We start from the raw sequence: 23629 nt of genomic DNA, 5'->3' as shown, positions 1-23629 counted from the left end.
CGCCTCCCCCCCGGCACCCCCCGGGACCCCCCCGGCCCCTCCGTGCCCGGCCCCCGCCGCCCCCGGGTGCCCCCCCCCGCTGGCTGCCTTCGGGGGGGGCATCCTGCCCATCCCCCCCATCCTGGGGCCCCCCCCGCGGTGCCTCCCCGGGACCCCTCGGTGCCCCCCCCCCCCCGGGACCGGAGGGCATCGGTACCGGTCCCCCCGGGGGGGTGCCGGGACCCCCCCACCCCCCACCCACGGAGGGGGGAGCCCGGTGCTCGGCTCCGTTCCCCTCCCCCCCCCCGGGGGAGGGGGCGGCGGGGGCCGGGGGCGGGGAGCGGGCTCCGGGCCCCCCCCCCCAGGCCGTGGGCGGCGAAGCCGGGAAGCGGCGGGGCCGTGGGCGGAGGATGTGCGTCAGCCGGGGGCAGCGGCGGGCCTGGGAACGGCCCCCCCGCACCGGACGCCCGAGCCCGGGGGCGGGGGAGTTTGGGGGGGGAGGGGGGGGTGAGGGTCCGGAGCGGGACCCCCCCGGGAGGGGCGCGGAGCCCCCCGCTGGTCCCGGGCCCCCCCCCCCCGGGCAGGAGGCAGCGGGGGCGGCTGGCGCCAGCCGCGCTGTAAATAAATAGCGCCGAGCTGGGGGGGTCGGGGGGGCCGGGACCCTCCCTCGGGGTGCGGGCGGCGGGGGGCTGCAGGATTCCCCCCCCCCAGTCCCCCAAAACCCTCTCCCTCCGCTCCCCATCTCCCCCCCCCCCGGGACGGCTGACCCGCGGGGGTGTTCACCCAGGAGCCTACCGACGGCACCGGGCCCCCCCCGCCGGGTCCGGCACGGGGGGGTGGGGGTGGGTGCGGGGCTGCCGGGACGGGGCAGCAGCGCCCCGGAGCATCCCCGGGGCGCGCCCGGTTGCCGCAGGAACCGGAGATGCTGCGAGCGTAGCCCCCCCCCCCCGCCTTGCTGCCGGCCCTGCGGGACCCCCGGCCGGGGGGGCTGAAGGGGGGGGCACCCCCCGCATCCTCCGGACGCAGCGGGGGTCCCCCGGGCGCGGCAGGCACCGGCTGCGGGGTGCGCCCCGCGAGCACCGGCCGCCCCGAGCAGCGCCCGCCCGGGACGCCGGCCCCGGTTCCCCGCTGCTCCGCCGCCACCGGTTCCCCGCGGCCCGGGCGGGGAGCTACCGGGGGCCCCCGCGCTGCTCTCCGTGGGGTGCGGGACCCCCGGTGCCACCGTGCGCCCTGGGCGCGGCCGGTCCCTTCGGTTCCCCCCCCCCCTCCCGGTCCCTGGGGGGTGCCGGTGCCGGTTCCGCGGCTCCCTCCCGCGGCCCCCCCCGCCGCGGCCGCCCTCGCAGCGCTCAGCGGGGGCGGCAGCCGCGGGATCCGCCCCCGGGGCCTCCCACGCCGCGGCGCAGCCGGGGCCGCTGCTATTTCACGGTACCGCCCGTGTGGGCGGCGCGCAGAAGCGGCGCGGCGCGGCGGAGCGAGCGCGCACGGCCCGGCCGCGGGACCCCCGAGCCTCCCCCCCGCCCCCCCACCCCCTTCCCCCCGGGTCCCCGAGCTCCCGGCACCCCCGGGATCCCCGGCCCGCAGCGGAGCGCGGCCCCCGGAGCCCCCGCGCCCCCGCCCATGCCCCGCGGTTCTCCCCGGGGCGCACGGGCGTAGCGGCCGGAGCCGGCTCCAGCCCGCGGTGAGCGACCGGGGGGCGGCGGGAGGGGGCTGGGGGCAAGGGGGGGGGGGTGTCGGGGCACCGGGAGGGTCGGAGCGAGCGGGGGGGGGGGTCGGGGAGCGGTAGAGGAGGGAGGGGGCGCTGGGGTCTGGGGATGGGGAGGGCTGGGACAGCCCCGGGTGCGTGTCCTGCCCCACGCGGGTGGCCTGGGGGGGGCTGCTGGCGGCAGGAGGGGGGGTCCGGGGGGTGCTGGGCACGGCCCCGGGGGGGAAAATGAGGGTGGGGGGTGCCCCCGGGCCTGGCCCCTGCCCCGCTCGTGTCTGCGTCGTGTCTGGGGAGCCGTGGCCATGGGGTCTGACCTGGCCCGAGGGGCAGGGGGGGCCTGGTGGGGTCTGTGGAGTGCCCCGCTGCGCCCCCTCCCTCTGGGGTGTGCCCCCATCGCGGGGACCCCCAGGCACCCGGGCCAAAGGGTGTGGGGTGCGCTTCTCCTGCGAGCTTGACCTGGGGGGGCCGTGGGTGTCCGTCTGTCCCTCCTGGCCCCGGCGTGACGCTGTCCGTCCCACAGGCTCGCCATGGCCGTGCCCCGCACGCTGGGGGAGCTGCAGCTGTACCGGGTGCTGCAACGCGCCAACCTGCTGGGCTACTACGAGACCTTCATCCAGCAAGGGGGGGACGACGTGCAGCAGCTCTGCGAGGCGGGCGAGGAGGAGTTCCTGGAGATCATGGCGCTGGTGGGCATGGCCACCAAGCCCCTGCACGTCCGCCGCCTCCAGAAGGCCCTGCGCGAGTGGGCCTCCAACCCGGGGCTCTTCAGCCAGCCCGTCTCGGCCGTGCCCGTCAGCAGCATCCCCCTCTTCAAGCTCTCCGAGGCCGGCGGGCGCAAGTCGCTCAGCAACGGGCACGCCAGCCCCAGCGAGGCCACGGGCAAGGGGGGCAGCAGCACAGGGACGCCCCCGGCCCGCAGCCCCACGGAGCCGGGGGAGAAGCTGTCGCCCTCGGCGGCCCCGCCGTGGCCAGGGAGGAGCACCCCGGAGTCGGAGGGTGGCGGGGACGAGGAGCCGGGGGGCCCCCCCTTCTCCCCAGGCGGGAGCAGCGGCGAGCAGCCGGTGGGCGCCGAGGCGTTGGAGCCGGAGCTGGTGCAGACGGTGGCGGAGAGCGTGGAGCGGCTCCTGCAGAGCTGCCCCCGGGGCGGCGACGCCGAGCTGCGGGCGCTCATGAAGCTCAACAAGAAGCTGGCCAAAGCCGTGGGGCACATCTTCCAGCTGGAGGACGGAGACCGGCACAAGGAGGAGGAGATCCGTCGGCACAGCGCGATCTACGGTCGCGGCGAGGCCCGGCGCCGTGAGGGCAAGCAGCTCACCCTGCATGAGGTGAGGGTCCAGGCTCAAATGCACCGGGGGAACTCCGGCCCCGGTGCATGGGGAGGGGGCTGGGGTGGCTCTGGGGCTGGCTGTGTCCCAGGTAGGAGGCCGGGGTGGGGGCTCCACCACGCAGGGCTGCAGGAAGCCGAGGTCCCCTCCTGTCCAGGCGGTCTCTGCCTGCCCGGAGCCTGTGGTGCCATTTGCTGAGGGTCCTGCTGGCGCCGCCGGCTCCGTTCCTGCTGACGCCCGGGCCTCTGCCCCCAGCTGATCATCAACGAGGCGGCCGCCCAGTTCTGCCTGCGGGACAACTCGCTGCTCCTGCGGCGCGTCGAGCTCTTCTCGCTCTCGCGGCAGGTCGCACGGGAGAGCACCTACCTGTCCTCGCTCAAGGTGGCCAGGTGAGCCCAGTGTCCTCAGGGGGGCTTAGGGGGGCGGCTCTCACCCCCCTGCCCACACGTGGGGTTTCCTCCCCAGCCCCCGGCTGCCCTCGTGGGAGCTGCACCACGACCGGTGCTTCCGGACGGGGGTGGGAGCCTGCAGCCCCCGCAGCCACGTGGCCCCAAGTTCCCCTTTCCCTTGCTCAGGCTGTTTCTGCCTGACCTCGGAGGTGCTGGGGGGGCGGAGGGGGCGGCCGGGACGCACAGCACTTGGGGTGGGGATGGGGATACAGCTGGGGGTCAACGCGGGAGCGCCTCGTCCCTTGCACCCTTCCCCCAAGAGGCCCCTGCCGGCGCCGTGCTGGCTGCTGCGGCCGCGCTGCCGCTTTCCCTTCGCTCTCGGGTCACTCCTCGCTTTCACCCCCCCCCCCCGCCCTGGGCTCCATCTGCGCCGAGGCCCCGCTCTGCGCCGTCCCGCGGCACCGCCCTGCCCGGGCGGCCTCCTACGCCCGCCGTCACGGCTGGTGCTGCCCGCAGAGCGTGGCGGGGGGCCGGGCGGGCATGCATGGCGCGGGGCCCCTGCGCGGCCGCCCCCGCGCCTGACGCAGCCCTTTCTCCTCCCTCCCGCGCAGGACGCAGCCCGAGGAGAGCGGAGCCACCGTGGCCAAGCGGCTCAAGCAGGAGGTGGGTGCGTGCGCGGGGTGTACGCCCCCATGCATGGGGCGGGGTGCAGGCACTGGGGAGGTGGGGGGGGGGGGGTGCACGCGCATGCACGGGGGTGTGCGTGCATGTGCATGCGTGCACACCTGCGAGCGTGGGCAGGCGGTCGCCCACGCGTGGGTGTGACCGCGCGGCGTGCTCAGGGCTGCCTGCGCCGGCTCGGGCAGGCGCCGAGGGGCGAGGGCTGCACTGTGGAGCGCCCCCCCCCAAAAAGGGACAGGGCCCGGCTGCGGTGCCCCGCGCTCAGCTGCACGTTCCCGGCAGGTGGGCGAGCAGAGCCGCCCGGAGCCCCTGCAGCTGCCAGCGGGGCCGGAGCCCCACGCGGCCCCGTACCGCGCCAGCCTGGAGGAGGATGCGGCCAGCCTCTCTGGGGAGAGCCTCGACAGCCACTTGCAGGGTGAGTGGGGGCTCCAACTGGCGCACCCGGGGGGGGGGGGCAGGTGGTGGCCGGAACCCCTCAGCCCCCAGCGCCGACCCTCGCCCCTCTCTTTGCAGCAGCGGTAGCCTGTCCCCGGCTGACGCCCCCGCCCGGCGTGGCCCCTGACGTGCCCCTCGGCCTCCCCCCGCACGGGCTCTGGAGCCGCCACATCCTCCAGCAGACGCTGATGGACGAGGGGCTGCGCCTGGCCCGCCTGGTCTCGCACGAGCGCGTGGGGCGGCTCAGCCCCTGCCTGCCGGGGAAGCCCCCGGGCCCAGGTGAGCCCCTGGGGGCCGTGGGAGGGGGGGGTCAGGGGGCTGGGGACTCGGGGGAGGGGGGCGGCCCGTGTGGGGACGGAGGGAGCCGTCCCCCCCTTTCCGTGGTACCCTGACTCTCCCCCCTCTCCCCGCAGAGTTCGAGGACGGGCTGGCAGAGCGGGGCCCCCCGCCTCCCCCCGAGCCCCCCCGGGGCACCATCAAGGTGGAGCAGGAGACCAGCCGGCAGTGAGGCGCCCGGCGGGAGCCCCGCAGCCCCCCCGCCACCACTAACGAAGCAATAACGGGCAGGGGGCTGGGTGCCAGCAGTGCTGTGGGCGCAAGGTGCCGGAGGGGGCTCGGCCGCAGCCCCCCCCCATCCCCATCCCCTCCCGCACGGACGCTCTGGTTACCTCAGCCGCGGCGGGACGCTCCCCGCAGCAGCAATACCCTCGCCCCCCCACCGCCCCCCCCCCAGGGGCCGGGGCTGGGGCAGCCCGCGATGGACTTGAGCCCGCTGTACAGACCCCACACAGGGCCCCCCCCCCCCGTACCCGCCCGCCGCCGCCGCCGCGTGCTCCCACGTCAGCCCGGCCGCCCACGGCGGTGCCGGTGCGCGCAGCACCGCGCGCCCCCGCAGCGCCCCCGCGCTCCAGCCGCCGGCGCCCCCGCAGCAAGCACGTGCGAGCACTCCGTGCGCACGCACTGCAAGCCCCCCCTTGCCCCCCCCACATGCATGCATCTCCCCTGTAAATACACCCCCCCCCAGCCCCCACGATGGTGCCCCCCCCCGCACATGCCCAAGCACACGCGCACCCCCCCCGTATGCCCCCCCAAAATTTGTCTGCGCGTGGTCCGAGTGCCGGGGGGGGTCACACAGGAGCCCCCCCCCAGCACAAAGCAGGTGTTTGATGGGCGCTGGGGCCTTTCTGCCCCCCCCCCCCCCCTTTTTCTGCAAGCCATGCCCAGCCCCCGGGTCCCCCCCCCCCGTTAGGACTGTGTGGTGTCTTTTTAGAGCATTAGCGACTCTTCCTTTGTAACGTGTACAGTAGATTATTTATTTTGTTATTTTGGAATAAAACTTTATTTTATGGCTTATCTTCCTGCCCCCACGCCCCCAGGCTCCCCTCTCCCCGCCTTGGCCCTCCTCCACGCTGGGGGGGGGCCGCGGGGCAGCTCACAAACCCCACAGCAGGTGCCGGTCCCGGGTGGACGAGGGGCTTGGCCCCCAGCTGGGCTGGTGCAGGGGGGGTCCCTCTGTCCCCCCCCCCATCCCTCGGGATGCTGGAGGCCCTGCCGAGCGCCGAGCTGGCGCGTTCAGCCCCCCCCGGTTCCCGCTGCCGCCTCTCGCCCCTGCAGCTGATTCATCCCGGCCCCCGCGGGGCGGCCGAGCCCGGCAGCGTGGGCTGGGGGCACCGAGCTCGGCGGCGAGGCCGGGGGCACCCCCACGCGGGTCGGGGCCCCCGCTGGCAGCGGCAAGGGCAGGCAGCGGCTCCGTGCTCCAAAGTGCAGCGTATACACAGGTTGGGGGGGGGGCAGGGTGTCACCCAAAGTGCTGCCCCCCCCCGCAAAATTCCCTCCCCTCCCCTGCCAGAGTCTTCCACCCCGGCGCAAATGGTGTCAAGTCCAGGAGCCCAGACGAGGCTGCGTCGGGGCTCACAGTCCCACGGCCCCCGCAGCCCCCTCACGCGTGCCCTGGCCGGACGCTGTCGTCCCACCGGGACTCCCCCAGCCCCCAGCACGAAGCGTTGGGGCTGGGGTATCCGCTGCGCTGCAGGGGGGGCGTGAAGGGGGGGCACAGCGCGGGGCTCTCCAGGGACATCTCCTGTAGGAACTGGTCGAACTCCGAGCCGGGCGGCAGGTCCATGCTGGGCGCCATCCTGGGGGGGGAGCGGGAGCAGCGTGACCCAGGGCAGCCCCCCCAGGCACCCCGCGGCCCCCCCGTGCTTACCACCTTGGGGAGCTCTGCAGCGGCGCGTCCATCGGCGCGAACGGGGCCAGCTCGGGCATCTCCTCATCCCGTGGCTCCGGCGAGGGGCCTCCGGGCAGCAGCTGGGAGGCCTCCCCGGGCATGTACTGGTTGGTCATAAAGCTCCTGGGGGGCAAAGGGGGGAGAGGGGGCCGATGGAGGGGGCACCTCCCTGCCCCCAGGGCGCTTGGCAGCCCCAGGACGCAGGGGAGAAGTGCTTGGTTTAGGGGCTGGAGCGCATCTCCTCATGGGCAGCACCAGTTGGGCTGAGCACTGGGAGCACTGGTCAGCTGGGGGCGGTCCCCGCTCCCCCATCTGTGCATGCCCTGGGACCCGGGGAAGGGGGGCAGGGCAGGGTGCCCCCCCCTCCAGCCGCGCGCCAGCTCTTACATAGGGTTCCTGAAGGCAAGGTCTTGGCAGCGGGGCAGCGCAGGGTCCATGACCAGGGACGATGAGAGCATCGGTGAGGTGCTGTGGGGAGGAGCAGGAGCGTTTTAGGCGTGTGTGGGGGGGGGAAACACGGCCCAGCCGTGCCGGGGGGAGGTGGGGGGTCCAACCCGTCCCCACCCCAATCGTGGCACTGCTCCTACCTGGGGAAGGAGGACCCGATGCCCTCGGGGACCATCATGTTCATGTTGCTCTCACCCGCGGGGTAGCTGGACATGGACTGGGAGCAGAAGGGAGCAGGGGGGCTGCGAGTGCAGACGGGGGGGGGTGGGGGTCAGCAGGTGAGGGCGTTCTCCAGGGCAGCCCCCTCCCCTCCCAGCACGTGCCCGGGGAGCTGCCCCTGCCCCTGGGCAGGCACTCACCAGATGGGGCTGAGCACCGACTGCAGGTTCTCGGGGCGCAGCTCGGGCTGCAGCACGGGCAGGCTGAACATCTGAGCCTGGGGGGGCTCGGGGCCTCCCCCTGCAGTGCTCTGGGGCAGCTGGTCCCTGCAGAAGCGCACCGACCCCCTCAGCACAGGCAGGACTCTGCAAGGTCCCGTCTACAAAGGGGCGTGCGTGCAAGCCAGCACTCGCTGGGGACGCTGACATCGGGGGGGGGGATTTGCGTGGAGCTGGGCTCCGCTACGGCTCGGGCTCCCCGGGGGGGGGGATTCCTCGCTCACGAGCACCTCCCCATTTCCCCCTTTCCCCCAGACAGAAATCCCCGTGCCCAGCAGCGATGCTCAGGCTGGCCGCTATCGTCTGCCCATGCACACGCCTCCACCGGGGCTCGCCGACAGCCTCCTGCACCCACCCACCTCTCGCTTTCCACCGTCATCTTGATGGCGGTGGAGACGTAGCCGCGGCCGTCCTTGCCCGTCTGCTCTTCTGCGGGGAGAGGAGAAGCAGCTGCGAGCCACCGCCGCGCGCGGGACGACGCAGCGCCAGCCTTGGCAGCCCCTGGGGCCAGCAGGACCCGGGACCCAAATCCCTCTGCCCCCCTCGCAGCCCCCCCTGCTCCTCCCCACAGCCTTGCAGCCGGGGCAGCCCCGAGGCCGGGGCCCCTCTGCTCCCACCACTCACTGTTGTAGTGGCTGCCGAACGCCTGGTCCTTGGGGGTGTTGGGGTAGAGGTTGCGGAGCTGCCCCAGGTCCCGGATGCGGTCGCCAAGGGATCGGATGGACAGGTCCTTGGCAGAGAAGGGCTGGATGTTCTCCACCTGGCTGGAGCCTGCGGGTGACACGGGCCGGGGCTCCACTGCCTGCCCCCCGTAACGCACGGCGCCCCCGCGCCGCGGTGACCTCGCTCTCCCCTTCGCGGTGCTGGCAGCAGCCCCCGTGGCCCCGTCTCACCGTCCTTGCCCCGGATGACGTGAGCAATGGTGACGCCCCCGATCTCCGAGTCACTGAAGCGGAGCAGGAAGGTGCCGTCAGGCTCTGTGCTCAGGAGCTTGCAGACGTACTGCTTGCTGATGAAGCCGATGATGAGCCTGGAGGAAAGGACAGGCGGACAGCGTGCCAGTGCCAGGACGGGACCCAGTACTCCCTGCGCCTGGTCCGTGAACACCCCACTCGGCCCCCCCGGCACCCACCTGTCTGACCAGTAACTTTTGAGGCATCTCTTGGTGAGGTCGAGGACTCCGTCAAACCACTGCCAGAAGGTGAATCCCCGGCCGGGCAGGATCTCCTGGGGAACGAGAGGGCTGTGAGGCTCCCCAGGGCCATGCTGGCCCCTGCCCACCCTGGCCAGCCCTCCCAGTAACCTTGTTGAACTGGGCCCAGGAGACGCTGCGGCTCTGGAAGTCCTCCAGGCTGGCACTGTGGTCATTGAAGATCTTCTGGGCCAGGAAGAAGTAGTGCTCCTTGAGAAGCCCCTTGGTGGTCTGCACCTCTGCCATGAACTTCAGGTTCAGAGTATCGCACATCTTCTCCCACGGCACCCGCTCGGCCACCACAAAGGGCACGCGGTCCTGCGGCGGGGCCAGACCGCATCAGGACAGCGTTGAGACCGCATCGGGACATCGCCCACCGCCCCGGCCCAGCCCCGGAGTCTCCTCGTCCTGGAGCCGGATCCAGCCCTGGCACCCCGGCAGGTCCTCCCTCGCCCCAGCCCCTCCCCACAGCCCTCGCTCGCGGCACTCACGATCTCCGAGAAGGCGTTGTCCCACAGCACTGTGGCTTTGGCGTTGTTGTCCTGGTTCCCGTGGACGATGACCACGATGGGCAGAGACAGGACCTGGGCACGGAGCGCCCTCCCCTCAGCCCGGGCTCAGCGTCCCACAGCCCTGAGGCCGCCCCGGGGCCATCCCAGCCCGGACCAGGGCCGCGAGGGGTGGCAGGACCCGGGTGCCTGAGGGACGCTCGGTGCTGCCGAGGAGAGGGGCCGGTACCTGGAGGTGCACCGTGAGGTTGCTGGGGCTCAGGGCCACGGTGGTGCTGAACAGGACGGCGCATTTCTCCTCCGTCACCGACTCGGACCCCTTCCGCTCGCAGCGCTTTATTTTCTTCAGCAGCTAGGGAGGGGAGAGCCAAGCGTCACCCCCAGGCGACCAACAGCCCCGAGACCCCCACAAAGCCCTCCCGGGGTCCTCCCAACATCCCGGCGCAGCCCCGAGCCTGTCCCTGGCCAGCAGCACTCACCACGTTCTTGAAGTTGGCGCAGCAGGTCCCGCTGGTGGGGTTGGTCTCCAGGGCCACCACGTTGTGCATGATCTCCCCCGTGCTCTCGCTGGGCAGAGGCGGGGGTCAGGGCAGCGCAGCGGGGGCGCAGCCCCCTCGCCCTCGCGCTGGCCGGCCGCTCACCTCAGGGTGTTGCCGTAGGCGCTGAGCGCCAGCTCCCGCGCCTGCTTCTCCGTCACCATGTCAGCCCGCACCATGTAGGGCTTGGCGGACGCCTTCAGCAGCTGGGGGCCCAGCAGGAACCGGACGCTCGCCTGGAACTTGGTCTGGGTCTTCAGCACCTGCGGGGGCTGTTTCTCCACCAGGAAGGAGCTGGGGGAACAAGGGGTGACAACGGTGACGAGGGCAGCCAGCTCTGCCACCAGCCTCTGCAGATCTACCCTCTGCCCCCGCGGCGCCCTCCCTGTCCATTACCTCTTGACCAGGCTGGATAAAACCTCGTTGAAGCGCTCCAGGAGCCGGGGCAGCAGCTCGGGCCCCAGCTCTGCGCTCGCCGCCATCACCTGCTGGTGCAGCTGGAAATAAACCTCGACCAGGCTCTCACACCTGTGAGGAAACCGCGGGGAAAGGGTGCCCTGAGCCGAAACGGGGCCACAGCAGTCCCGGAGCCCCTCAGGCCAGCAGGGCCCCTGTTCCCGGGGGAGAAGACAGGGCAGGAGGGTTGCTGCGGGTCCCCTATGGCCACCCCACCTCTTCTGCAGAGGTGCTAGGTTCTCCTCGAAGAGCGCTCCGTTCCCCGCCAGCTGCTGCTGCCTCTTCCAAATCTGGATCCTCTTCAGGACCTGCTGCTTGGCCACCTCCAGCTCTTTCGTGGCCTCCAGGATCAGGGTGGGCAGCTCCTGGGGGGCAGCACGAGCCACGGGGCTCTGCATGGCACCGCGTCCCCGGCACAGCCCGCAGCCCCGCACCGGCCCCGTGCCCCCTGAGCTGCTTCGTGCCCCTCAGCCCGGTCCCCCCCCGCAGGATTTCCGCCTTGCCCCGCTGCCCCAGCCCCACTCACGCTCTCCGGGGCTTTCGGTTCTGTCTTCAGCTGTGGGTTCAGCGGCAGAGAGGCTGGGGAGGACGGAGCGGGGCGGCCCCGTTAGCGCCGGACTGCACCCGCATGGCGCTGCCGGCGCCCCGGGGCACGCCGCTCTCCGCCGCGCCCCACGGCAGACCCACGCAACGCCCCGCGGCCGGACCCATCCCGCCCCGACCCCTCACCCGCGGAGCCGTCCCGCAGCTGCGAGCTGCGCTCCCGCAGCGCCTGGACCTCGCGGACGCGGTGCTGCAGCCGCTGCAGGCCCAGGCTGAACTTGAGCTCCTCCTGCCGCCGGTGGAAGCTGAGGGGCAGGTGGCGGTCCTGGGGTGAGGAGAGGGGGGTGAGCGGGGTCCGGGGACGGCCCGGCCATGGGTTGCCCCGGCGGGGGGCAGGAGCCACGCACCCTCTTGAGCACGGCGGCCTTCTCGCCCTCCAGGATCGCCTTCAGGACGGCCACCAGCCGCAGCGGGTCCCGCCGGTACGCGCTCTGGGGGGAGCAAGGCCCTGGGTGTTAGGACGGGACGCGTGCCCCGCCGCCCCCAGCCCATCCCGCTCACGTGTTTCGGGCCCCCAGCCCAACGCGAAGGGCGCTGAGCCGATCTCTGCGGTTTCACGGCCAGACACGCGGAAGAGACCGCGGCTGACGCGCGGCTGTGACATAACCAATTTCCAGCTTCACAACCAGTTTAAAACCGTAAAAACTTAAAAAAAAAATTAAAAACCTTTAAAACCTTTCCGGTTTTAAACCGTGCATGAAAAACACGAAGCAACTTTAGATGAAACCCCAACGCCAACCCCAACTCCTTGTTTCTGTAAGCATCCCCTCAAGAGGCAGCAGCCCTACACCTGGCGAAGACGTTCCCGGCCACCCCTGGCCCGGGTGAATCAGCGCTTTCCACCAAGCCCAGGGAGAGGAATTTCCCGTCTGGCTCCAGCTCCCCGCACCCTGCGCCAGCTCCTCCGGGCCTTCGCACATTTCCCAAATTAGCTACTTCCCTAAACAGCAACGGCGAACCGCTGGACGGCGCGCTGGGCGGCTTCCCCTGCGGGCTGGGCGGCAGCTCCGCCACTCGCCCCTGGCCCCCTGCGCCCACCCCGCGTCCGACGCCGTGCCGGCGGCCCCGCACCAGCGCCAGCCCTGCCAGCACCGGGGTTTAGGGGACCGAAGCCCTGGGTTTGGTCTCCCGAGACGCTGTGGCAGCCCGGAGCTGCACCCTCGCTGCGTCGCGGCCCCATCCCGAAGCACCCGCGCCCCCCGGAGAGGGGCCGTGCGCGCCCCGGCTGCTTCCTTGGCCACGTTTGTCTTGAGCAAGAGCACCCAGCTCCCGCCGCCCGCAGCCCATGCTCCCACCCAGCGCACTCCCACAACAAAGGGCTTGGAAGGGAAAAGGGTTTGCTGTTACGGGATGAGGAACAATGGGAGGAGGGAGGCTCTTCTTGAGTAACTTAAATTGGAAGAAAAAAAAAAAGCCCAAGCATCTGCATATTTTCAAAAGCCAGCAGCAACACTGTTCATGAAAGTCACCCAGTTCCCCAGAAGTTATGACTACAACTGACCCCTTCCCAAATGTTGTATATTACCAAAAAAGCAGGGTTTTCAACCAGAACCGGGCTCTGGGCGCGAGCACCGTTCCGCCCTTACTCTAAGAGCTCCACTGGCAGGAGAGAGAGTAGAGGGGTTAATCTGCAATCACAGAGGGAGGAAGAGAGACAGAGAGCAATTCACAGAGGTCTCAGTAAACAGAGAAAGAGCCCAGAAAAAGAAACCCAGTGTACACATGCACACGCAGCAGGAGGAAACACGGCACAAAACACCGCATGGAGGAAGGAGAAATCGAACGCTCAAGCAGAAAATGGGGAACGTGCGGCCAGGAGGCTGCACGAGTGCCAACGTGCTCGGGGGTTCCCCGCGGGGGCAGCTCCTGGGCACCAAGGGGCTGCAGGGACGCGGCCCACGAGGGGAAGCTGCGGCACCCGGCGTGCAGGGGGGAATCGTGGCCACGAAGGGCCCGAGTGCCGTGACGAGCTGGGGGCTGGCCCCGGGGCACGGATGAGCTCCCCCGTCCTGCCGAAGCACCCACAAAACCCCACCGCCGGCACCGAGTCCGCACGAGTCACGGACGGCTCCGGCCTCGAGAGGGGACGGGCTCAGAGCATCGGCCCCTTCGGCGGCGTTTGATGCAGCAAACCCAAGGCAGGACAACAACCCTGCCTCCCGTGGCTGCTAGCTGCCGTCCCGGCGGGACACGGCCCTCGGGGCCCCGCGCCCGCCCCCCCCCGCGCACCTCGATGTTGCTGACTTGCTGGAGGATCTGGCACTGCTGCCCATCGCTGCCGGCGGCACTGCGGAGCTTCTCCAGCATGGCCGAGAGCATCCCGCTGGCCATGCTGGTGCAGAAGGCGTCGGAGCCATTGATGAACTCCCTGGGGAGAAGGGGAGAAGGCCGGGTGGGCACGAAGCCTCCGCCCTCCCCGCGAGCACGCACCGGGGAGGAAGGGGACGCCGGTGCTTCCGCTGTCCTGGCACGTCACCCAGCGCCGGCTGGACTCCTGGGGGAAATTTGCTACCCCACAGCTGCGAGCGAGGCTGAACAGCGCCCTGAGCGAGATCACGAGGTTCGTCGCAGAGGACGTCACCTCCTGAAACCTCTCCCACACGCACACCCAGCTGCCACCCACCCTCCGCCGCGCTCCCCCCCCCGCGGGAGGGAGCAGCCCCTCGCCCGCTGCTGCGGCGCAGCCCCAGGGGCTACATTTGGCCAAGCCCCTTCGTGTCCAATTTCCTGCCCGTTTGCAACCTGGTCACCACGCTGTGCGGAGGAGAAGCAGCTCCTGAGGCCGCTCCCGGGGACGCCTGGGTGAGACCGTGACGCTGCTAATTAACCTGCTGCTATTTCTGTGTTCTGGGCACAAACCAGGGGTGCTGGCCAGGCTGCGCCCACGGTTATCGCCACTGCGAACGCAGCACTGAGCCAGTCCAGGCCCTGCTAGGGTGCTGAGGGCACCGACAGACCCCGACCAGCCTCACCTGACGCTGCACCCTCTGCCCAGCTCCCTTCCCATGCAGATCGGGGCGCTCAGACCCACCACGAGCTGCACCGCCAGCGCATCCATCTCCGGCCCCATCTCCTCTTGCTCCCGCGCGGATGCACGGGGCGCCCTCGCTTACCTCACCTGGGGCCGTGGACGGAGCCCGGTACCAGCACCCACACGTTCGGGCACTGGCCAGGCTGGGGCCCCCTTGGCTGGGGGCTCAGCCCTCTCTGCGGGCAGCTGGATGCTCCCCGGCCCCATCCCGGGCGCGCGGGAGCGGTGAGGGGCAGGGCAGAGCCCCGCGGGGCAGCCGGGGACTCACCAGGGCTGGTTCTCCAGCCAGTCGGCCAGGAGGCAGCGCAGGCTGCGGGGGAACTCTGCGAAGAGGCTGCTGAACTCCTCCGGCGGCATGTGGGAGACGATGTTCCAGAGGGACATCTTGGGAACCGTTACCTGCAGGGAAACGGGAGGTGAACGGGGAGAAGGGGGGCGCTGCGGGCACCCCACAACCCTGTCGTCCGCACGGCTGGGCTGGGGCCGCGTGCGAACGGGTCCGTCCCCCGGTCCTGAAGGCTCCTTCGAGCACTGCTGCCCCGTCCCTCCGCCGTCTGAACCTGCTGCTTGGCACGGCCGGGGCTGCGCGGAGAGGAGGAGCAGGAAGCACCCATCCCTGATCATCCCTCTTGGGCAATCCTGGCAGGCTGGCAGCCCACTCGTGCCTCGGTTTCCTGCAATTCTGGGGAATCCCTGGGCCTGCTCCGCGGGCACAGGGACACACGGGGCGGCAGGCAGCGCTGCTGAGCCTGGTGCAGGAGAGATGGCAAAGCCGCCAGGAGCAAGAAGAGCGTGAAGCCCCAGCGCCTGCTGAAACGGCCCTGCCGCGGTGCTTTCAGGTACAAGACACAGCCCTGACCCCCAGCCCTGCAGAGGCGAGGTGGCCGAGCTGCTCCCCGAAACCTCCCCAGCCACCCCCACCCAAGGAAAACGACTTCCCAGGGCATGCCTCAGCCACCCCACAAACCGGTCTCCAGATTCCGTGGAAAGCAAGGAGAGGGCCCGATGACTCGAGACAGGAAACCCCACGGGGAAGACCTGGGGGCTCCCACCACCCCCAAGCTGGGCTTCGCAACCCCAGCGGCGCCTCCCTGGCACAGACGCACCCTGCGCCCTCCAGCAGCGCCTAAAGCCTGCGGACTTCACCCCGCCTCCGCAGCCCAGCCTCCCGGGCCGCTTCCCAAGATCCTGCTCCCTTCCTCCCCGCCACCCTCGCGTCCTCCATCCCGCGGCCCCGCCGCAGAGCCAGCTCCCCTCCGCGCCACCCCTCGCCGGGGCGAGGAGCCGCCGCGCCGCCCGGCCCGGACGCACCTCGCTCCTGGCTGCCCCTCGCCCGGCCGGGGTGGAGGCCGGATCCTGCAGCAGGACGCGAGGCTCCGGCCCTCGGAGGACCGGGAGGCCTGCGGGACGCGGGCCAGCGCGTCTCGCCGGGGCTGAGAGCGAACAGCCGAGCGAGGGGGAGGCGTCACGTGCGCCCGCGGCCGCCTGCTCTCCCCAGCGGGTCCTCGCCGCGCGGCAAGAGCCGAGGCGCAGGGAGGAGGTGGAGCTGCCGGAGACTCTGAGAAACCATGCGGAGGGAAGGGAGCCAACGTCACTAGGGCAACATTGCAGGGAGTGCAAAACAACCGCGGCCCGCTGCCGGCCGCCAAGCGAGGCCGCTCGCCCCCGCCTTCGCTCCTGGGGCCGGGACGCGCTGGGGCCGGGCAAGGGGAGCCCCCGAGGTGCTCGAGCCCCCGGGATCCCGCACCGATCGGAGGAGCAGCCCCGCTGCGTGCCGTGCCTGGGCCTCCCAGCAGCGAATTTGCTCCCGACTCCGCTGGCACGAACCCACCCCGATGATTTACTGCGGGGATCGACGGACCCTGCAGGGATCAGCGGCTGGGGAAACGTACCCAGCGCTCACCAGGCAGCTCGGCCCCGCTCAGGGCACCTGCTGCAGCTGGGGCCGGGGCCTTTCCACAGCTCGCTCGGCCGGGGAAACCCACCGGCGGCTGCTGCTTCCCCTCACCACCCCCCAGGGACCCTGCAAGGCAGGGACCAGCAGAGGTCAGAGCTGCTGGTATGCAGGGACAGGAGAAAAGCGCAGTCCCCCATCCTGTGATCCTCAGAGGCCCGATCCCCGTCCCCCTTCCTCGTTAAAACCTGTATTTCTGCTTAGCGCCGGGAGGCAGCCGCCGGCTTGTACGCAACAACGTGGAGCGTGAGCTGGGCATGCCTGAATCTGCTGCGAGGCTGCAGGAGACGCCGCGCTCCTCCTCGTCCCCACCAGCCCAGGGCCGGCTTGGAGGAGCTCGCGGCAGGGGACGGCCCCGTCCCCTCCTGGCGTCAATCGCTGCAGCTCCTCCGGCCCAGCCGTGCCACGCTTCCTTCCCGTCCTCGCTGCAGTTTCCATAACTCCGTGTTTGCCTCCTCTGCTCCTTCTGCACAACAGCCTTCCCCTGCCAAGCCCGTGCTCCTGTAACAGTACCCCGGCCGGGGCTGAGGTTTCCTTGAGAAGGGCCGGCGTGCCCAGCGCCCCGGTTTCCTGCACTTTGCAGTACCAGCTGGCGCTTGGCGGGCCACGTGGTGTTTGCCCTATCAACGTATCTGCAGCGCCGAGAAGAGGAAGCGCTGCAGCAGGCCCCAGGACGCGGACCCAGGCCTCCGGACGAGGCCACCCCTCCTGCGGGTCGGGGACGCTGCCTCGTCCCCTGGGCGAAGCAGCCAGCACCGCAGCTTCCAGCCCCGGGCCGCCAGCCCCGCAGCTCGCCCGTGCCGACGGGCGCAGCTCCCAGCTCCGTGGGCAGCGTGCCCACGCCGCCGCAGATGCACAAATCCCCCGCTGGCGGGGCTCCGTGCCCCCCGAAAAGGAACCGGGTGGAGGCAGCCCCGGACAGGGCCCCCCCTCCCGTGGGGCTGGGCCGTTTGCGTGCGGGGCTGGGAGCTGCTGCCTGGGAAAACCCCGCGGCCGCGAGGCGCCTCCGGCTCAATGGCGGGGCAGGATATGGCGCAGGGGGGCAGCTCCGCCCCGAGCCCCCTCTTCCTACCTCCCCACCCCGCCGGGCTTCGGCCTTGGTGGCAGCAGGGACGCGGTGCCAGGAGGTCAGGCGGGACGGGCCCTGGCACCGAAGGGGGATCGCTGACCTCCCCGCTGCCCAGCACGGGCTTTCTGCTCGCTCTGCGGGCGGTGGGAAGCTGAGCCCACGTCCCCGACGTGAGAGCTGACAAGCGCCTCGCCGCTGCCACCCATCCACCAGCGGCGCCTCGTGAGAGCAGCGCCCACCTCCTGGTGCCACCTCTGCGCTGTGCGAGGGGAAACGGGGCTGTGAGGGACCCCCCGAGGGATCCGGCTCCCCTCCGCCCCCCAGTCCCCCAGCACACGCCCCCCATGGGGCCAGGCCCTGCCGAGGGCCGGCTGGGGACGGAGCCGGTGGCTGGCAGGCGCGCGCGGCCCGCTGCCCTCCGCAAGGTGCAGCGGAGATTTCCCTGGGACTTCCTCAGGGACAGACGCTCAGATTTTCCAGTGCTTGAAGTTCAGGACACCTGGCTCTGCCAGCAGCCTCCCTCCCACGTCCCCATGGGGACGCAGCCTGCTGCTGTCACCGCCTTCGACACGCCTCAGTTTCCCCGTGCCGCCGGGGAGGCAAACGCTGCCGGCGTTCGCTGTCCAAGGTGAGGATGCGGGACCTCGGTCCCGGCACCGATGGGACACGGCGCAGAGGATGCTGCGGAGGCCGCGCGGTGGCACGGACTGGCCGGAGCCCCCTGCCCTCCCGCAGCGAAAGCCCTCCTGGTTCGGACGGAGAAGAGCACGGCTTTCCCCAGCTGACCCAGCCCCGCTGTGACTCACAGCGCGGGGAATCCGGGCAGGATCAGGCCCTCAGCTCCCACCCCTGGGGACCTGCCGCAGCCCTTGCCCCCAGAGGCGCCTGCCAGGTGCCCCGGGCTGCGCTCAGGCGCTTTCGCTTTGCCTCACGCACCCTTCGCCCCGAGACGGGGTGCCAGCGGCCCGGTCCATACGCGCCGTTGGTAGCCGCCCGCGTTGGACTTTGGGCCCGGCAGCCCCGCCAAGCACGGGCCGGGCTTCCAGCTGCTTTGGGGCTGCCAAGAGCCCGCAGGGACCCCGGCACTGCTGTCCGTCCCCGTCTGCACGAGCAGCGGGCTGGGCTCCGGCGGGCTCACCCCGGGGGGGGCTCTGCAGGCCCCCGCTTCGCCGTCCTGCCCCCCTGACGCGGGCAGGCACCTGCGGAGCCCAGCAGCAGCCGCCGCGGCCGCCTCTCCTGACGCCGGGGGCTGAAAAGCCGCTGGGTTTTCCTGCGGGGAGCCCCGCTCCGTGCGCCAGGCCCCGCTCCGGACGGTGCCGGGGGCCCAGCGGCCGCAGGATGCGTCCCGCGGGTGCTGCCCCGCACCCCGGGGCCTGCTGCCAGCCCCGCTGCCTGCGGCGGGCAACCGGAGCTGCACGGCGTGCGGGCACCGAGCCGGGGCGGTGGGGGCCGGGGCAGCCCCCCCCCAGGCCCCGTTACCCCGCTCCCAGGCCGCAGCCTGGGCCCCCCCGTCCCCGCAGCCCCCCCCCCCCGCCCCGGGAAGCGGGGACTTACCGGAGGGCGCTGCCGCCCGGCCCCGCTCCCTCCCTGCCCCCGTTATCGGCCCGGGGAAGGCCCCGTTACCGGGCCGCGTCCCGCCGGGCACAGGCCCCGCAGCCAGCCGCCGACTTCCCCCTTCACCGGGCCCGGCCCCCGCCGCCTCCTTCCGGCCCGGGGCTTCCACGGCCCCGGTCCCGCCGCCATCCCGGGGGGTCCCGAGCCGCGCTCGCCCCTTCCCGTTCGGGCCCGGCCCCTCCCGGTGCCCCCGGGCCCGCGGAGCCGGCGGCCCCCCCCGCTCCCCCCCCCCCCCCCCCCGGTTCCCCCGTCCCGTCCCCCCCGCCCCGTGCTCGGTGCCGTTACCTCGCGGAGCCGCCGCTCCGGGCCGGGCCGGGCCGGGCCGCGGGGCCCCTCACTCCATGGCGGCGCGGGCTGCGGCTGCGGGCGCGGCCGGGCCGGGCTCCCGGGGCTGGCCCCGCTCCGGCGGAAAGCGCCGAGCGCCAGGAAGAGGGAGGAGACGCGCGGGGGTGCGCGGGGGGGCCCCGCCGGCCCCGGCCCCGCTCCCCCCCCGGCTCCCCGCCGTTCTCCCCCCCGGGTCCCCGCGTTCCCCCCGCCGGTCCCCGCAGTTCCCCCCCCCCCCCCGCCTCCGGTCCCGCTGCGGAGCCGTTTCTGTGCCCCCCCCCCCAAGAAGGGCCGCCCCGCACCTGCCCCACATCGCGCTGCCCCCCCCGACCTGCGCCATACCGGGGCTCCGCCACCGTGCAGCCCACCGCCCCCCCCCCGAACCGGGAACCGGGCCCCCCCCCCCACGAGCCGCGCACCCGTTCGGCGGCGCTTTGCTGCTCAACGGGCCCGGGGCCTGGCCCCGGTTTGCAGCCGCGTCCCGGGGCTTGAGGCCCGCGGCCGGGCCCGGGAGCTGCCCGGGGACGTGAGCGAGGCCCGGGGGCTGTCCCCGCCCGGGGGGGGTCCCGGTGCGCCGGGGGCCGTTTGCGCCCCGTGGGCCGCTCGGTTCCACCCCCCCCCGCTCGGTGCGGAGCCGCCCCGGGGCCGCCAGGGGGCGCTGCCGCACCGGGGTCCCGCCGCGGGGCCCCGTTACCGGCCCCGGGGTGGCCGAGGCCCCGGGTGGGGGCTGCTGGGGGGGGGGGGACCTGGGGGCTGCCCCCCCCCCACTGCTGGGACGGGACCCCCCGGGACACGCCGTGCTTCGGGCAAACGGCTCCTCGGTCCCCCGGGGAACCGAGCGCAAGGCCCGGCCGTGCCCCCTGCCCCGGGCACCGGTGGCAGCGCCCTCGGGGGCCGGGGCTCCGCGTTCGTCCCCGCCGCTCCTCGCCCCCCCCCCCCCCCCGATGCCCTCCTGCAGGCCTCCCGCGGCGTGCGTGGGGCCGGGGCGGCGTGGGGCAGAGCTGTGCCCCTGGGGGGCCGGGGGGCACGCAGCCCCCCTCGGGGGAACGCGGCCAGACGTGGCCGCAGCGGCACGCAGCCCGCGTTTCACCGGGGCGTTGGGACCGTCAGCGACCGGGGGGCCCTGCTGTGGCACCCCCCTCCTCGGCCTCCCTCCAGCAGCAGGACACCCCCCCCGGGCTGCCCGCTCTGGGGGTGTAGGGGGGCACCGGGCTTCCCCCGCCCGGCTTGGGAGCCGCAGGGGGGCCCTGAACGAAGCCGCCGGTGCTGAGCGCATGGGAACCGGCGCTGGGCACGTGGGAGGAATCCTGGCGAGAGCGTGGCCATGGCCCTGCTGTCCCGGCCACCTCCGCTCGCAGGGGTTTGCGCAACCCGCGGGGCCTGGGCTGCGTGGCGCGGAGCGGCCCTTTGTGCCGTGCCCCCCTCCCCCGGGCACCGCTGTCCCACGGCGTCCCAGGCACATCTGGACCTTGGTCCCAAACATCTGGCACGGCACTGCCTCGGATGGGCCCCTCCCGGCTGGCTCCCGTCCGCCTTCCCCCCAAGACCGCTGCCAGCATTGCCTCCCTGGGGGGGGGGCAGGCGTGTGACGTCATCGTTGTGGCTGCTGACGTCATCGGGGGGGGGCGCGGGCGGCTCCTGCCACAGAGGGGCCGCAGGGTGGGTGCCTGGTGCTGCCCTGGCCCCCGTGGCACCCAGACTCAGCCCCGTGCGGCAGCGGCACGGCGAGGAGAATGATGTCACGGCGCTGGCTCTGACGTCACGGCGCTGGCTCTGACGTCACGGCGCTGGCTCTGACGTCACGGCGCTGGCTCTGACGTCAGAGCCACGGCCGCGGTGCTCGTGGAGGGATGGGGCGCTGCCCAGGGGGTGCTGAAGGAACGCACGTGCAGCCGATGAAGGAGGGACGGGGCTGGGGCAGCCCCGCGGTCAGTGGGGCTGGGGGGTCCGCGCTGCCCCCAGCCCCACAGCCTGGGTGGGTCCCCGGGGCCTCGGCAGCATTGCAAATACCGGCAGCGCGGCTGCCGCCCCGACCGGCCCAAAACGCAGATCGCGGTGACGGAGACTCTTGCTAACAAACATCCGGGGCAGGGATGAGACGTTCCCTGTGGAGAAAAGGATGTTTGGGTGAGGTGAGAGGAATGCCGTGGCTGTTTGGGGCCGGAGCCGCTGCCCGTGGCCCCCCCAGGTGGGCTCACGGCGCATCCCCCTGCCAGGAGCTGGCGCTGAGCCCGAGCACGGCTCCGACCGTGAGCCACGCGCTCAGGACCCAACATTGGACGAGCAAAATATGGCCTGGCCCCCGCGGGACCCCGCTGCCGGGACCCTGGGCTGGGGGTCACGGCCTGGGGCCACGGCCTCATGCTGCGGGGTGGGGGCGGCGGGCAGCACTGGTACCGTGCCCATACCATGTGCGTCCCTACAGCATGCCCCTGTCCCCCATACCCATGCCCCTGCTGATACCATACCCATGTCCATACCTACACATGCCCATACCATACCTATACCAATCCTACACCATGTCCATACCCATCCCCTCACCATGACCGTACCTCTATCCATACCCGTTCCCATACCATACCATGCCCATACCCATTCCCATACCTACAACAAGCCCCTACCTATACTGATACCACACCTAAGCCCATACCTATTCCCATACCATACTATACCCATCCCCATCCCCATCCCCATCCCCGTATCATGCCCATACCTATCCCCATACTATACCCATACCTATTCCCATTCCATACCATGCCCATACCCACACCGATACCATACCTATACCTCTGCCCATACCTATTCCCATACCATACCATGCCCATACCAGTTCCCATACCTACAACAAGCCCCTACCTATACTGATACCACACCTAAGCCCATACCTATTCCCACACCATACCATACTATACCCATACCCATACCCGTATCATGCCCATACCTATTCCCATACCATTCCATACCATACCCATACCCACACCGATACCATACCTATACCTCTGCCCGTACCTATTCCCATACCATACCATGCCCATACCAGTTCCCATACCTACACCATACCCATACCCATACCATACCATACCTATTCCCATACCATACCTTACCATACCATACTATCCCCATCCCCATCCCCATCCCCATCCCCGTCCCCGTCCCCATCCCCATGCCCATCCCCATCCCCCCCCCCACTATTCCCATACCATCCCCCTCCCCGCCCCCTACTCCCCCCCATCCGCCCCCCTCCCCAACCCCCATCCCGGTACCTGCCCCCCCTCCACCCCCGCCCCGCCGGGGGGGCGCAGCCCCGGCACCTCCCGCGCATGCGTGCCCGCCGCGTAGGACCCCCCCCCTCCCCCCCCCCTCCCCCCTCCCTCCTCCCCCCTTCCCCCAACTCCCCCCCCCCCCGCGCGGCGGCTCGAGCCCGGTGACGTCAGGCGGGCGGCGGCGCGCTCCATCCCCCGGCGGCGGCGCGCGCAGCCCCCCCCGCCCCCGCCCCGCAGCCCCCGGCGCCGCCGCCGCCCAGGGCCGGAGGGTCCCGGTTCTCCCCCGACCCCCCCCCCCCAGTCCCGGCCCGGCCCCCCCGTCCCGCCCGGCCCGGCCCGGCCCTCCCCTGCCCGCCCCCGCCCTCCCGCGCCCCCTCCCTCCGCGGATGTCGGTGCGCGGGCCCGGGACGCGCCGCCCCGCGGGCAGCACGGCGTGAGGAACCGGGAGCCGCCGGGAGCCGCCGGCATGGGGCCGCTGCTGCTGCCCCTCGCTGGGTGCCTGCTGGCCCTGCTGGCCGCCCCTGCCGCCCGCGCCCTCGAAGGTGAGTGCGGGGCCGCGGGGGGCGGCGCGGCCCGGGGCGGCCCGGTACGGCTCGGGGCGGCCCGGTTCGGCCCGCTGTGGCCCGGTTCGGCCCCGCCGCGGCTCCCCCGGGGGCTGCGGAGCGCTCCCGCCGCGGGGGCCCCGGCCCTCGCCGCCGCCGCGCTGCGGAGCGGAGCCGCCCGCCGGGACCGGGACCGGGACCGGGGCCGGGGCCGGGGCCGGGGCTGGGGCCGGGGGGGCTCCGCCGCGGGGGCTGCGCTCGGGCCCGGGCCGCTGGCGGCGCCCTCAGGACCCGGGGGGGCGCGGGGGGCCGGAGCGGGGCCGGGGCTGGGGTCGAGACCGGGGCTGGGGTCGGGACCGGGAGCGGGACCGGGGCCGAAGCGGGGCTGGGGCCGGTCCCGGCCGCTGCAGTCGCGGCGCTTCCCCCGGCGGCCCCGCTGCGACAAAGCAGAGCGGCCCCGCGGGTCCCCGCTTCTGCGGAGAAAATAAAGGGACCCCCCAGTTCCTGCAGCAGGCGGCCTCCCCTCCTTCCCGGCCCCCCCCCGGTAACTTCCCTCAGCTCCCCCCGCTTTTATTCCCCTGACACCCCCCCCACCGCCCCCATTTTCCCTCTGCGAGCGGCAGCGGCTGCCCTGCGGTGACAGCGCGGCCCCCCCGGCCCTTGCGTAACGGGGCCGGTAACGGGGCCGGTAACGGGGCCGGCCGGTGGCCCCGCACCGAGCGGCTCCTTTTCAGGCTGCGCACGTCTGGCCCCTGCCGGGATTGATCTGCTCGCCCCCTTCCTTCTTCTGCAGCCTCGCCGCGCCGTACCGGGGGCTCGGAGCCGGCAGCCCCGGCCAGCGGGGAGCCGCCGGCGGCGAAGTTCCTGGAGACGTTTTAATGCGTGGGGCGGGAGCCTGATTTTTTTGTTTTTTT

At 72.5% G+C, this 23629-nt stretch overlaps 3 protein-coding genes across 12 annotated transcripts in view; 2 read left to right on the top strand and 1 right to left on the bottom strand.

Moving 5' to 3' along the window:
• The first annotated feature begins 1581 nt into the window (after window positions 1–1581).
• NAB2 (NGFI-A binding protein 2) lies at window positions 1582–5864 on the top strand. The gene is given in 8 exon segments (XM_080570897.1): window positions 1582–1623; window positions 1626–1657; window positions 2202–3006; window positions 3262–3395; window positions 4007–4058; window positions 4359–4491; window positions 4590–4790; window positions 4925–5864. Coding segments are annotated over 8 exon segments (1479 nt in total). The 5' UTR covers window positions 1582–1596; the 3' UTR covers window positions 5020–5864.
• On the bottom strand, window positions 5800–19533 carry STAT6 (signal transducer and activator of transcription 6). 7 transcript variants are annotated; one of them, XM_080570891.1, is made up of 22 exons: window positions 19330–19533; window positions 14218–14348; window positions 13148–13286; window positions 11266–11349; window positions 11045–11183; window positions 10842–10894; window positions 10532–10680; window positions 10256–10387; window positions 9965–10153; window positions 9803–9890; window positions 9553–9675; window positions 9306–9398; window positions 8926–9132; window positions 8755–8849; window positions 8516–8652; window positions 8247–8393; window positions 7982–8051; window positions 7545–7670; window positions 7326–7427; window positions 7126–7206; window positions 6721–6861; window positions 5800–6646 (listed from the first exon to the last, which is right to left on the bottom strand). In XM_080570891.1, the coding sequence occupies exons 2-22, from the start codon at window positions 14331–14333 to the stop codon at window positions 6451–6453; spliced, it is 2607 nt and encodes an 868-aa protein (XP_080427017.1). In that variant the 5' UTR covers window positions 14334–14348; window positions 19330–19533; the 3' UTR covers window positions 5800–6450. The 7 variants fall into 7 exon arrangements, with proteins under 7 accessions (XP_080427017.1, XP_080427016.1, XP_080427022.1 ...); XM_080570890.1 differs by having other exon boundaries at window positions 6718–6861; window positions 19330–19514; XM_080570896.1 differs by lacking the exon at window positions 19330–19533 and adding an exon at window positions 18872–19030 and having other exon boundaries at window positions 6718–6861.
• Window positions 19534–22479: 2946 nt separating this feature from the next.
• LRP1 (LDL receptor related protein 1) overlaps window positions 22480–23629 on the top strand; it is an 89607-nt gene continuing 88457 nt past the window's right edge. For 3 of the 4 annotated variants that reach the window (XM_080570889.1, XM_080570888.1, XM_080570887.1), the window contains exon 1: window positions 22484–22715. In XM_080570889.1, coding sequence (XP_080427015.1) covers window positions 22640–22715 — 76 coding nt within the window. In that variant the 5' untranslated portion in view covers window positions 22484–22639. Of the gene's footprint in view, window positions 22716–23629 lie in introns of all 4 variants that reach the window. The other variant, XR_013942586.1, reaches the window with a different exon arrangement.

The sequence above is a fragment of the Anser brachyrhynchus genome, assembly GCF_964034855.1.
Source record: "Anser brachyrhynchus genome assembly, chromosome: 29".
In the NCBI taxonomy this organism is placed as follows: domain Eukaryota; kingdom Metazoa; phylum Chordata; class Aves; order Anseriformes; family Anatidae; genus Anser; species Anser brachyrhynchus.
This window is presented reverse-complemented; position numbering and strand designations above follow the sequence as displayed.